The 15,132-nt window shown below is 41.6% G+C and overlaps 1 protein-coding gene across 1 annotated transcript; it reads right to left on the minus strand.

Moving 5' to 3' along the window:
• Window positions 1-51: 51 nt before the first annotated feature.
• fam117ba (family with sequence similarity 117 member Ba) lies at window positions 52-10,605 on the minus strand. Its single transcript, XM_084713467.1, has 8 exons — window positions 10,084-10,605; window positions 5,496-5,734; window positions 4,406-4,489; window positions 4,142-4,252; window positions 2,629-2,772; window positions 2,247-2,454; window positions 2,027-2,147; window positions 52-1,490 (listed from the first exon to the last, which is right to left on the minus strand). The coding sequence occupies exons 2-8, from the start codon at window positions 5,514-5,516 to the stop codon at window positions 1,265-1,267; spliced, it is 915 nt and encodes a 304-aa protein (XP_084569593.1). The 5' UTR covers window positions 5,517-5,734; window positions 10,084-10,605; the 3' UTR covers window positions 52-1,264.
• Window positions 10,606-15,132: the final 4,527 nt, after the last annotated feature.

A 15,132-nucleotide genomic window follows, 5' to 3' on the forward strand; every position in this document is an offset into this window, starting at 1 on the left:
TTTGAGGGTTTTGCACTTAAGCAATGTGGTCTGATGTGGAGACTTTCAGTTGTTTTTATCTGATCTGTATCTGAGCTGCTCTCGTAGTCTGCAGTGTGGTATCTGGGCTGACCAAACCTCTCCGTGCTCAGGGCCCTGTAAGCCAGAGGGAGCCTGTCCCCGCGAGGACGAGGCCCGCTGTGGACACATTTCACAACAACACTGAGCAAGACAGAAGGAAATCAGCATTACAGTGAGAGTGAGGGGAAAGAAAAGGAGAGAAAGAGCCAGAGAGAGGAGCAACAGAAGGAGGTCGGAGGTTGTGATGGTGGTGGAGTTTAAAAAGAGACATTTTTGAGCAAAGGCTGGCGCTTTGGGAAGGAGGGGCAAGCAGACACAGGTTGAACACGCTGCACACATCATAGCCCTGGCCTGTGTTTCCCATAGACACACACCGGCTGGCAGGGGACCAGTTCACTGCTACCAGTTAGTTTAACAAAGGCATCAGCTTGGACCAGTTTACAGTCGGCTGATTAAAGTACAAAATGTTTGGATTTAGTTCACAGGTGGTCTGAATGTATACTGTCATGTTTTCTGCTTGTCCCCGCCTTTCTGCGTGCATCTACGGCCACCGTAGTGCAAACATCATGCGTGTGTCGTGCTAAAGAAACAAACATGATCCGAGCACTACGCCGGTTTAGCGAAACTGAGCGGTCTAAAATAATCAGGCACATTTTTAACTTCTCCTTGTCGCGACCGTTCAAGTTTTGCTACGATAATATCTGGCAGCACCAAAATTAGCCTCCGTGGTCAAACTCTTGGTCGCCAAGGAAACCAGCGGCCTTGTTTTTTTTTTTTTTTTTAAGTAATGGAAGGCATATTTCATATCAAGAGAAATAACTACAGATAGAAAAAGAGATATGTCCGTGGAAAGGCGCCATGGTATAATACGATGAAATAAAAGAGTCTGTCCTTTCGCCCTTTTCCTCCCAAAAACAGGAACATAACCAGCACTAAAGGTAGAAGAAGAAAGCGATGAAATGTTAGCTGCAAACACCCGCTCAGGGCTGCAGGACTCTCACGTTGTAGTCGTCTGAGGAGGAGAGGCAGTGGGAAGCGCTTTTTCAACAAGATAAGGACATCAGAGAGAGCTTAGCTGGCATGCTGAAGGCATTTTTTTTTTTTGGAGCAGAAGGGTTGTTGTTTCCAATGTTTTCTGATTTTGTTGAGGAGAGGGGTGGGGTGGGGGGTTCTTCTGTGGTGACTCGATGACCTCGAGGGGCCATCAGAAGCTCTCGGGCTCCTCCAGGAGGCAGGGCTGGGTGGACAGAGGCACGAGGGACGGGGACAGGCTTCGGAGGCCCACCCCGGGGCGGAAGTTGAGGTCCGGGGCGGGGAGTAAGGGCTTGAGGATGCTGACGAGGCAGAAGGCAGAGCCGCTGTTGGGGATGAAGTTGACCTTGTTGCGGTCGGGACACAGGAAGGGAGGGATCTCCTGCAGAGGTTTGGGCCTGGAGACACACGCAGGGACACATTTAGCCTTCATAATAAATATACTAAAACTAATACAAGTGTTAGCATCAGCGTCAAGTAAATTTTCTATTGTGCTATTATAGAAGAGTAAAGCCTTGGGAACTATTTTCAGCTGCGGATTAATCCACATGTGGTGTTCTAGTGAGTATTTCTGGAGCAAGGGGATTCAGCCTAAATAGAGTGTGTGTGTTCATGGTGATGACAGAACATGTCATCCAGTGCAACAGTGTGGCTCATAACAATGGAGCTCCGAGGCACAACACATTCATTGTTTCTTTTTCTGACAACTTGACAGTAAATTACATTTATAGAAATTCAGCAGACTTACTCTTTATTTTAGCAAAGAGATGTCTACTTTTGTGAAGACAAACTTTTTCACAGATTAATCCCAGGAAATGTGGCATTAACTGATTTTTGGGAAGTTGTAAACTCAACGCTGACATGATTTAAAGTCCAGATGAAATGAAAAATGCCTTTTTAACCCTTTAAGATCACAAACAGTCTTCCTACTCACATGGACTCCTCGAACACTTTGACCTTCTCGCAGCCCTCTGGAGGTTCTCTCTTGAACATGTAGCTGTTGTTGGGTCTGGGAGAGGCGGCGTATTTAGGCAGCGGGGAGCAGGGGCCCAGCTCTGAGGAGGTCAAAGGTCAGGGTCAGCAACAGATCGCGCTCACACAGAGACTCCGGCACGTGTGCAACAATGGAGCGTGTGTGTGTGTCTTTTTTTTACCTTTGTCCTCATAGGGGCTGCCTCCACCCATGTCGTTGAGGACGGTGAGGTAGGAGGGCGAGATGGAGTCGGGACGGCTACTGCAGTTGCTATGGTTACCACTCAGGCCACCCCCTGAGGGAGTCTGTGTGTCAATGCTGCGGGTGCTGCTGCTGCGCTGAGGGGGGACGGGTGGGGGTGCACGGTGCCCATCTGGGACATCCTGGGGCTGTCGCACAAACACACACACACACACACAAATGAGGTCACAATAACAATGTTGCACTGGGGGCTTAATCGCCAGCCAGTGGTGGTGTGTGACCACGCAAAAAAAAACTTGTATGGTAATTATTTCAGTGTGGAACAAAACAGACAAAACAATCTCGCAGTTAAATTAACTCACAACAATGGTCTCATCCTTTTCAGGGGTGTCTTGGATGGTGATGCGTTCGATCTCCTGGTTGAGGCCCTCCACGCTGTTGCGGAAACGAGGGGCCGATGACTTGGATATAGGGATGGGTATCAGGATGGTCTTGGGCATCGGTGACTGCAAAACACAAACACACACACGACTGCAGTTAAAGGTTTTTTAACCACTAAATCTACATGTTGCTTTGTATTGAAGTTGTACAAGAAACCACAAGATTTCAGCTTGAACCTTGTTTTTAGCCTGTATTTGTTTACATTTGGTCAAACTGGATTCCTTAAAGGTATTTGTTGACGTTTTGTCAAATTGGCTCCATTAAACCTCATGCTAAATTAGCTATTAGCAGTTGTTTGCAATGTACTCCTGGATGTACATCACTGGATCACTTTGATTCTAAAGAAAACTTTATATAATGACGATTCTCAGTCAAGTTCAGCCGTTCTTTTTTCCATGATGGATGTTTATTTGTCTATTGGATAATAATATCTTTAGAAAGTGTGAGTCACACTAAATCAAAACAATATGTGCATCATGTTTGTGAGTTCAGACATGACTGAGTTATGAGTCAGAGATTTTAGACTCAAATTGCGCAATTCACATCACACAGTAACTTTGTCTCGCATCTCTTCCCCCTGCGCCTCTTTGTAAATCTGAGGACTGAAAGGAGCAAAGAACAGCTTCTTTTGAGCTGCAGCGTCGTACTTGCTATGTTTTCTCCAATCTCCTATAAAACTCGCCCCATTAAAGTTCAGGGAGCTGGTGTTTGTTATCTGTGTTTTTTAATTTAACTCCAATGCCAAATAAATACTCTGCAGTGTCACTTTTTCCTTTCAAATCCTTTATTTTGACATCCAGAACTACTGTCACGTGGAACTACCATTTCCACACAACCATAAATGGTTCTAATCTACCAGAAATATAACAACAGAAGAAGAAATGCTAGAAGTGCCAGTTTTAAAGGGTGAGGGAACGCTTCATCTTCATGTTACTTTGAGTCTGTAAGTGTGTTCCTGCTTGCTGGTGGCTCTTTGTATCAGTGAAAGAGCTTGTCAAAGGCGTTGTGAGAAAAGTTGCGCGATAACTCAGCCTGTCTTTGTCTCATGAGGGGGCCCAGAAAGCAGGACAGCTGCACTCCAGCGGACTCCACGGGGAGCACACGACTGGCCCTGCCTCTGTCACCGACACAGACACACGACATGACAGGACTGGGCAGTACAGTAAGAACGTGTGTGTGTAAGTTTGTGTATTTGTGTGTCAGAGGAACCCAATTTAACGGACTTTTCGCAGACGAGGGGTCGTTGAAAACCCCATGTCACATTTCAAATTAACAGGAGACACACACACGCCAGAGCCAAACAGGGACAGGAGGAAAAGTGGGACGTCCTCAAAACTCTCCAGATCAGGGAGCCAACCTATTTCTCTGCCTATTTCTCTCAGGCAGACACACACACACTCACACACTCACAAGCACGCTATCACTATCGATCACCTGCGACTGGATGATGGTGTGGCTGCCATTGAACGGAGACTTGCGGTCTTTATCCCTCCGATGGCGGCTGCTGCGTTTGCTGCGCTGAAGCTGCTGACGCAATTTGGCAATCTGGAGAGTTTCACAGACAGACACACACTGTGATACAGACATGTAGGTGAAAACTGCTCACAGTGCTCGGAAACAGCATTTATTTGCAATACGATATTTACAATTTTGCTTGTGCTTGTTTATTTGGGCTCAAAAATCAGGAGAGAGACTGACCTCCTTGAGCTGGTCGGTGCTCCCACAGGAGGCCGAGCGTTTGTGAGAGCCCCTCCTCCTCTCATCTGCCCAGGCCCTGGGGGTCTGACACACACACACACACAAATACAGACACTGGTTAGAGCTAAATATCAAACATACAAGCACAAAACAGCCAACTTGGGAGACAGATTGAAGGAAAAAAAGTCACATGAAAAGACTCAAGACTACAGCGGGGCACACTCTGAAGGCTGTGCTAAAAATTCTATGTGCAGAAAAGAATAAGACTAAAAGTGGGAATTAGACAACAACACCTGGGGCGATTTCTGAAACATCTGTTCGACCGCTCTCTGGTTGCTTGACTAAGATGACCTGCTGTTAAAGAAATATCTCCGAGCTACTGTTTGACCTGAGTCTGGTTCAAAGTCAGTCTGTGAGTGATAGTCGGCGGCAACACAGCGCGATGATGCAACCATCTGCAATCACTCTTAACCTCTTTGCATTGATTGCCTGCTTCATATACACACACACATCTTTGCAAGCATTCAGTATCTCTGAAGCAAGAACCCACACACGCGTAGTCATCACCCTAACTAACCTGAAAAGCTAGGTTATTACTTTGTGCACTATTTGTGGACCTTTCTGTACATTTTAGTACCTAAAACTATATTTCCAACATAGAACATTTTTTTAGGATGCTGTATTACCATTCTCACAATGTGATGTTCCCCAGGGCTCTGTTCTTGGTCCACTATTATTCCTTATCAAATTTACCAGCACAGTTTCTCTCACAGCTCTTCTGCAGGGTTTAATTAGTGTCAAAACCTTTGCACATAAAAACCAAGCATGTGCATGTGATACAAACACACAGAACAATAAAACCATCGAAAAATCAACCATCTCTACGTTTGCAACTGGTCTATTTTAATCTAATAACCAAACAAGGGTCCTAACTTGTTCATTTGGTTAAAATGATCAAACTTGAACAATAAAACAATAAAACATTTTTGATTTTTTCCTCTCTGTGCACAAACAGCACTCGAACTCATGTACCTCCCACCTAAACATCACCACACACAGACACCCCCCCCCCCCCCCCCCCCGCACTCACCTGCGTCGCTTTGTCCCTCATGTAGGGAACGTGTTGGTGCTGGCTGTCGTCCTGAGGCCAGGGACCTGTCAGGTGAGCGCCAGCGAGCGCGCCCTGTGAGGGCCACAGCTGGGCGCGATGGCGGGGGACCGAGAGGAGAATGAGGAGCGGAGCGCTCAGAGGGAGAGGAGGGGGGGGACGCCGGAGGACGCGGAGGAGGACCACTCAGAGATGTGGGAGGTTAAGGCCACTGATGCAGTCTGACGATGAAAGAGGAAGAGAAGTCTAGATGAGTGAGGTCTGTCTGGAGATGTAAACAAGTTATTTGTCAACACATGGTAAACACGTCAACAAATCAACAGCTGGCCTGTAGGATAAGCTCACGGCTGCCTTGCGCTGTCTGTCTAGGTTTGTGTGTGCGTGTGCATTTGTGTCTATGAGCGTGCGTGTTCCCAGATTGATGTTAATCCGTCCTGCGCTGGGCAGAGCGGATATACCCCCCACACAGCCCCCTGGTTAATGGCATTAAAACAGCTTAAAGCAGAAGGGGGGTGGAGGCACTGAGGGCAGGTGCTAGCTTCTGCCCGACTGACCCTGATTCAGAGCTGCAGCAGCATGTTTTGCCCTGGTGCATGGATCCACTGACACCCACGGGCCCTTGCATCAGCCGGCATCAGCAAATTCTGATCTCTAATTTCAGATTCTAATATTAACATTCTGGGTTTTAAAATGATTGTGATCACAAGAGTAACAGAACAACAATGCAGGATTAATTAAATCATGCAGTATATGCAAGCACAGACAACAGAATCCATTTTAATACATAGAAAGCACCTTTATTTTTTCAGCGTACGAGTTCTCGACTAAAAAGCAACCCAGTGTCTAAAAAACAACACACAGCACATGCAGCAGCATGCATCCACACATACAAACGCACAGCATTGACTGGCACTGCTGGTCCTGGAGCTAAAATTGGCAGGGGCCTTGACCAGCGCACATCACTGTTGCTAGGGAACAGTCTTCACACAGCCGTGCTTGTGTGTGTGTGTGTATGTGTGTCTAAACAGGGGTTTGGGCATCAGCAGTCTACAAGCAAAATGCTCAGACTTTGTTATTTTGACGGCCGCTCTTCCTGCCTCAGTCCACATGAATCTGCAACCCACAACAATGTACTGCAGGCTGACAGCAGTAGTATTGCTGGTGGTGGTAACAGCAGTATGCAGTAGTAGTATTGTGACTCATCCAGGCTGTTGTCATTTTTTTGTGTCAAACCATGATTCACAATATTGATTCTTAACCTATTCAGGGACGTTACTTGGCAGTGTAAGTGTTGTAGTCCTTGAAATCGATTTTGGTCTTGAGGGGGAGTTTCAGCCTGGACAACTCTGTCCAGCGCTCAGTGGAAAGCCTCATAAGTAATAAGCAGTGATGGGCTTCTGATTAAAAAAGCTCGGTGTGGTGGAGGTAGGTTCTGAAATTTTGAGGCCACAGGGTTTATCCCAAGGGTCGCTTGTTGCCTCTTGCAGTCTGATGTCCCAAAGAAAGAGTAAAAAGAAAAAAAAAACATATGTCTCAGTCAGTAAAAGGAAGTTTTGAAGTCCAGGGTTTGATCTTTAGGCAAGGTGGTGTGTTTAAGGTCCCACACCCAAAGAAAAGAGTCAGGGGTCAGACCTTGAAAGCACCTCTAATGGCTCAATAAGCTAAACAGATGCTTCTGATGTTAAAGGACACTGGTTCAATTCCCTATTTGTTTATTAATTTATATTATTGTGGTCTTCTTCTCAGCAGCATTAACACGAGTAAATAAACAGAATAATGTTCATTTATTTCTAACTCTCGTCCAACAGCTACTGAAGTGTCCCAAATGTGCAAATATCTAGAAACACCACCACTGATAGTAGCATATATTAACAGCTATTAATTTAGTCGTCTAATTTCACAGAGAGGGAAGCAGCGTCTCTGACAAAATAGGTGTTAGAAGACACTGTGGAAGTTGTGAGTTTGAGCCTCAGACAACTCTGTGAGTTTGTAAGTCCAGAACCCAAAGCAGATCCTCAAAAGCTTTAGGGATGTAAGTGCTTCTGATTAAATAGCTCACAGTGTTAGAAGCAGATTCTGAAGTTTTGAGGCCACGGGTTCAATTCTCAGGACTCCGAATCAGCTTTTGAAGGCTGATGTCCAAAGGAAGGAGCAAAAACCTGTAAGAAGGATTAGAGGTTCAGTGTATTTTGAAGGCTGCTGCCTAAACAGAAGACTAAAGAAGCAATGTGATGTTTTTTTGAAGTTCAACATGCAGAGGAAGACTCAAACTGTCTCAGAAACAGTTCTGGTTGAGACTCAGTATGTTTTGAAGCCTGACATAGAAAGAAAAGTCTAAGAAACTTGAAAAAGAAGCTGTGAGCGTGTTTGACAGAATAGCTCAAGGAGTAAGAGAACAGCTCTGAAGTCTTGAGGTTGTGGGTTCGATCCCCAGCCAGTCTCATGTTTTGAGAAGTGCAACACTCAGAGGAAGACTCAAAACCTCTGAGAAAGACATGTCAGCTGTCTGATCCAGTGGCTCAGGATGATAGTCTGCTGCTTGACAGTTCTAAGGTTGTGGGTTCAAATCTTATGAGGCTCGGTGACTTTTGAAGCCCAACATCCAAAACGAAGAAATAAAAGCGCCCAGAGAAAAAAGCTTAGTGTGAAGGGGACTCGGTGGTGAGGTGGTTTCGTTCGCGCCCGTTGGGTGTGCCAGGCCGGCAGTGTCTGGTTTGAATCCTACCTGCGACCAGTGCCTGGAAGGCAAGGCAGGAGGCTGTGTCTCCTCCTGAGAGACATGAGCAGGTGGTTATGGAAACTTTATTTACCTGCAGCCTCACACATGATGAACACACCGCCCCTGTTTCCCTCAGTGCAGCTCCACTGTCTTCTACCAGTGTCCTCCACCTGGAGCACATGGAGCCGAGTCAGTGCATCTCTTGGTCGTTTGATTTTCCTCTCAGAAGCAGGTATTAAAAAACAGTATTATTTGATCTTTGTTTTAAAATACAAAAGTTAAACTGGAAATACAAAGTGTAACCTAATTGAATTAATTATAAATTAAGTCAGTGAATTTATTTTTAACTTTGGCAGTTACAGTTCTCAATACACATCCAGTTTGGCAGTTAGTTAAATCAAAGTTAAATCAATACCATTGAAACAAGTCTGTCATCTGCAGAAATCTCATTTTGCTCTTTAACTTTTGTATTTCCAAATGACAATCAAATAACCACTTCTTTTGTTTTTTAAAACCTGTTTCTGGAGGGAAATCAAATGACCAAAAGACACACTGACGTGGCTCCATGTGCTCCAGGTGGAAGAGCGGAGTGTCAAACAGGAAGTGGAAGGTTCCAATTGAATTTATAGAGGAGGGGGCGGGACTTGGACTACAGGAAGTTGTTTTGAGTAAACATGTGGGGTTCATTTGTCATTCAGGAGATTTAAAAACCAGTAACATAAACATATTTTCTTCACTTTTTTTCTACTTTAGATAGGCTGACTTAGTCCCAGCTCTTCAAAGTCTTGGTCTTATCTCATTTGGATGGTCTTGATTAGACCACTGGGCGGCGTCTTAGATTTATGTGGCTTATAAATTCAATGTTTTTCAGAAGGAGGAGCTCATTTTAAACAGGATAACCAACCAGGATGCACAGAAATCAATAAATATCATAGTAGACTGAACTATGGCTGCAACTCACAGCTATTTTCATTATCAATTAATCAGCTTATTACTTTTCACTATTCATCGATTAATTGCAGAAATTGTGAAAAATTAATTTACTGAATCAGGTTCACATGACTGACTTTGTGCACTGGTTAATGGTTAAAATACACAAGTTTGGGCCTAATAATTCTTAGATACACAATAATTTTAATTTTTGCTGCATAAAACCTCATAAAATAGTGATTAATGCCACAATCACAGCTTCTCAAAGCCCAAACTGATGCTTTCAAATTGCCTGATTTGTTCAACAATGTTCCAATTATTATCATTATTATTTAAAATGTATCACTGTGGACTAAGAAAACCAGCAAACATTCACATTTAACATTCAGGACCAGGTTTTTTGACATTTTTGCTCTAAAAAAAATGACTGAAAGAGTTTAGTTTAGAATAGTTTCATTTTCTGTCGACTGTCTGATCAGTTCAGTTCAGCCAGGTCAAGTTAACACAACTGCCTCAGCAGCCATGTCTGTGTTGAATGTATTGTAATATAATGTATACATTTATCTTGCAAAATACTGAGTTTTATCACCAGAAACAAGGGATAAACCTGAGATCGTGCATAAAATACACAATCCTGGACGACACATCATTAACTTTAATAAAACACATGCTTTAAATGATGAATGATTGTCAAATCTCCATGCAATCTCATGCACAGTATAATGTAGGCCAATTTTGTTTACAGTGAGACAAACATGCAACCCCTCCCCACACATATGATATCACCACCACCACCATCAAAACAGACTCCATGCTAGTAAAGACCTGAATCCACCTCCATGTGATAAAGGAGCATCATCCACACTCATGATGTCGAGGTTAGATGTGTGTGTGTGTGTGTGTGAGGAAAATCACACTCACCTGCAGAAATGGTGCTCTACATGTAAAGGGGCATGGAGGTCTTGAGCAGCACCCCGGCCCCTGTTGATCTCTGCCGCTGCTGGAGGATGCTAAAGAGGCGGTGGAGGCAGGCAGGGCAGGAGGACCAGAGCGCAGGCTACTAGTGAGGAAAGCCCTCTTTTTAGATATAAACAAGCAGACATAGAAAAGATACTAAAGCGTCTACCGTGGTGGTACAGTAGGTGTCAAAATGGGCGTTGCTGTATTCGCACCCTGCCTCCTCCTGGTCGTCGTCGTGGATGGATGTTTTTCTCTCCCGGCTGATGCGGCACGACGGCTGGAGCAGCTACCGAAAACGGTCTGTGGTCGAAGGGAAGGTGCGTATAAAAAAACAAGAAGAGGATGCTTCGTTGTTCACCGGGCAGAGGCCGAGAGAAGTCGGGAAACGACGGAAAAAAATAACAGAAGGACAGAAAATACAGAAGGGATAGAAAGAAGAAGGCGGTGATGCTGGGCTAGCCTCGGTTGACACGACGGGAGAGGGACCAGTGTAACGCTAGCAGGAATACACAATTCAACTTCCGGTTGTCTTTTTCAAAATAAAATCTTCAGCTCAGAAGAGTTATCCGAAGTTTTCAGCTGATTGCTGGCCTGCAGGCCCCTGACACCTAAGGGCCCTCAAAATTATAGTTTTTCTTTTTCTTTTTTCTTAGTTTTTTTGTTTTAAATTCAACATAGTTTCAGCTAGTTTCCAGTTTCAGCTTTGTTTTATTTTAGTTTTGATATATTGGTGTCAGTATTGGTTTTAGTTTGTTTATTTTTAATTTACTTTTCAGTTAGCACAACAAAACAACACTAATGATAAAACCAGGAATAAAACAATGCTTGTGTTGACAAACTTGACCAAATTGGCAAAGATGAACACAGAAAACATTTGCCTTTTCTGGGTCGCTGTTGTCTGTGGATATTGTTTTGTTGTTGTTTTTGTGTGTGTGTGTGTTTCCTAGTGGTCATTATGTGTCTTTGTAGTTGTTATGCTTTTTGCATGAAGCTCAGAGGGCCCCTGGGTCTATGTCAGGCAGGCCAGGCCAGGCCATCCATGAATATAATAAAATCTTAATAGGGGTGCCTTTCAGGGTTAATCATGAATGGAGGTCCTGTTTGGCTGCTTTTTGTAAGTTAATGGCATCATCAAATAATATAGAACACATATAAAAACGATGTTTTGGGAGCCCATGGTAAACATACATTTCCTTTGTCTTTATTATACCACACAGTTGTTGCCTTCCCTAACTGATAGTGAAATCTTGCACAAAAAAGTCACTAAAAAAAACTCATAGTCAAGTTACACTAAAACGCCAATTGAATTTTATTTTGAATGCAAGTCGGTCAATTTCCGGTGCTGTCACGGTTACCGCTGTGTGGCTTGACGCAGCTGAAGGCGCGGTGTGACGTAGCGTACCAACGCTGCGCTGCTCGTGCTGATGCTGCAGTTGCTAGGGCGCGTGGAGCAGACGTTGGAGAGTAGCAGTGAGGTAAACAAGATGAGGAGAGGAAACGTCTCCCTCCTGTGTCCAATTTAACCACCTACGGTGTCTCTCAGAGACCTGAGACGGGTTCTTATGTGTGAGAGCGTTTCAAAAATATCTATATTTAATCTGTTTCTGACACATTTAAATCCACTCAGACTTGTTTCATCATACAGCTGTGGTCCCATACTATGGCAAGCCGTTTTAACATTTAATAGCTAGGCTGGATATGTATTTGCAGATATCTGTAATTCATTTCTTCCTATTCAAAAATAACATTTCAGATATCCACAAAGTAATTCTTCCTATACACAATTATCATTTCAGATATCCACAATGTAATTTTTTACTAGGACAAATGACGTCACTTTTTCCCCATTCATGTGTATGGGGTTTGTCATTACAGATATCCGTAATTAAATTGCAGATATCCACAACTCGCATTGCAGATATCTACATCTGAATTATGGATATCCCTAATTCCGTTTAAAGATATCTCCAAATTCCCTTAATTCAAAAGATATCTGCTTTGTTTTTCGAGATATCTTAAAATGAGTTTCACCTAGTCAAAACTGAATTACAGATATCTGTAAAATTGTCATTTAGGATGTGTGACGAGTCGAGTGTCGGTTTAAGTGACGTCATTTCGGATATCTGCAATTCAATTTTGACTAGTCAAGGGAATTTGGAGATATCTTTAAATTGAATTAGGGATATCCATAATTCATATGTAGATATCTTTAAATGGAATTAAGGATATCTACATATGAATTATGGATATCCCTAATTCAATTTAAAGATATCTCCAAATTTGCAGATATCCACAACTCGCATTGCAGATATCTACATATGAATTATGGATATCCCTAATTCCATTTAAAGATATCTCCAAATGCCCTTAATTCAAGATATCTGCTTTGTTTTTTCGAGATATCTTAAAATGAGTTTTACCTAGCCAGAATTACATTATAGATATCTTGAGTTGGAATTACGACTAGTCAAAATTATGTTGTAGATATCTCTAGCTGGGATTATGGATAGTCATAATTCAGATGTAGATATCTATAATCGGGTTGTGGATATCTTGGAATGGATTTTGATTAGAGATATCTCGAATTGGAGATATCTTTTACCTGCAATCTACCTAGTCAGAACGTAATTGCAGATATCTTGTATTGGAGTTTTGACAAGGCGAAATGACATTGCAGATATCTGTAAAAGTGGGAGGCGGGAGCAAGTGGGTGGTAGGAGCGGCTTGCCATGTGTATGGCTATAGGGCTTCCTAGTCAATCAATCAAAACCCTTCAAACCAAATTCCTTGGCGATAAACTTGTTCTATTTCGTGGCATTTTCTGACAACCTTGTTTACAACAGCAACTGCCATTTCTTCTACTTTTTCTTCTTCATGTGCATTTCTTCTTCTAACACTGTTCAATTGTTTTGTTTACTGAGCCAGTATCCAATGGAAAGCTTGCCATAATAATGAGCAAACGAATGGGAAGCCTCGCATGCGCAACGTCTTGCACAACAATTCTGACTAGTCATAATTACGTTTGAGATATCTTTAATTTTCATTCCGCCTAGTCAAAACAGAATTACAGATATCTGTAATTGTCATTTAGGATGTGTGACGAGTCGAGTGTCGGTTTAAGTGACGTCATTTCGGATATCTGCAATTCTGTTTTGACTAGTCAAAATTGAATTGCAGATATCTCTAAATGTACTTTTGACTAGTCAGAATGAAGTTATAGATATCTTCAATGAAAATACTTACTAGTCACAATATAATTACGACTAGTCAAAATGAAATTATTGATATCTATAATGTTAATTCCGGATAGTCAAATTTAGCTATTAAATGTTAAAACGGCTTGCCATAGTGGTCCTCTGCTGCTGCTCGTGTCCGATGTATGTAAAAACTAACATGGCTCCCAAAATGGTACCCAAAAAGGTTCAGTCTCGCTCCTCTCTGGTGATGCTGTCATTTGAGCACCTACTTTTAACAGCTCACCGACTTTCAACGGCCTACAAAGTATTAGAACATCATGTTTTATTCAAATGCACACCTCAGAAATAACAATAATAATAATAAAAATCAATGCATAACTATTGGTGAGTAATTAAAGGAATAATTCCACATTTTAGCAGTGTTTGCAGCAAATGTATGTAAGAATAATCAGAAAAATGTACTTATTTTAAGTAGAAGTACTCAATGCAGAAGCAGGATCCCTTGTGCATTAATGTAAAAGGAGGATTTTACTGTTTTAGTTGGCTGCAACTGATTATTTTATAATAAACAGCTATGATTTTATAAATCCAGACGGTTTTGTCAAGTAATTGATTCTACTGATTGTTTGGTTAATAAAATGTCACAAAATAGTGACACTTTTACAGCGTTTGCTTTGTCCAACCAACAGTCTCACAACCACAACATTATTAGAAATAAATTATTTATAAGTAATAATAATAAATTAAAACATTATTTAAATTAGATCTACAAGAAAAAACAATAAATTGTCAGTTTGTGAAGTTAGAACCATTAAATGTTTAACATGAAAAATGTCTTAAACCACAATCAAAATAGTTCAAGCAACAATGAAGTAGTCATTTTAGCTCTATCTGTATGTTAAGTAGTTTAATATCTAACAAAGTTTTATTAACTCCATGTGTAAACACTAAAAAACAACTAAAAGTCAAGAAAACTACAAATTTCAAGGCAACTGCCTTCAATAAAGTGTTGAGTTTAAAGTCAAATCAAGTTTTGAAATGAACTAAAACAAGTTTTGCTGGTTATAATGTTTTGTAATATAATTTACTTTTCTTTAGTGAAACTAGAAACCCAAAAGTTCTGTATTTCCTTTACTGTTTGCAGTAAGGTGTGAACCTGATTTGTCATTATTTGAGTGCTTGATACATTTATTTACTAAAAGTTATTCATTTTATGGTAAAGAGTCAGTTTTTCCTTTTTAAAACAGAAGTTTTTCTTAGAAGAAAAGTAAATTATCTCAACAAAATATTATAGTTTGGCAAAACTTTAGTTTGTTTCAAAATTAAAATATTTAGTGAAGAGTTGCCTTGAAGAAATGAGTTTCTCTTCATTATACTGTAAAAATTAACTGTCTGTCTCAGTTTGCAGAGTCAGTTCCTCATTTTACACAAAGACCTTCGAGCTGCAGCTGCTGCTGTTGGAGCTACTTTGTTCCTGCATTGGCACAAAGACAACATGTGAAACCAACATCTGTCAATTTAATATTATTGTTATTATTTATTAAATACTAACGTTCATCATGGTTCGCAATGTTTTCAAAACTGTCAAATCAAGCAACCATGACTTATTTTAAAATGTCAGTTTTCTTCAAACTATAAAAAACAGGGTCTCAGGAGACTGTGAGTTTAATAACTTGAATAAATAAAACTTGTCTATTTATAGGTTAATGGTAAAATTAGTTGATGCTACTATATTCCAGTATGATTTGTACAATATTTTCAGAAGGCCTTAAAATCCCACACTGTCAAAAAAGCCGAGAAAACTCACGGAAAC

Source organism: Lutjanus erythropterus, chromosome 24 (genome assembly GCF_056507025.1).
Source record: "Lutjanus erythropterus isolate fLutEry1 chromosome 24, fLutEry1.hap2, whole genome shotgun sequence".
Lineage (NCBI taxonomy): Eukaryota > Metazoa > Chordata > Actinopteri > Lutjaniformes > Lutjanidae > Lutjanus > Lutjanus erythropterus.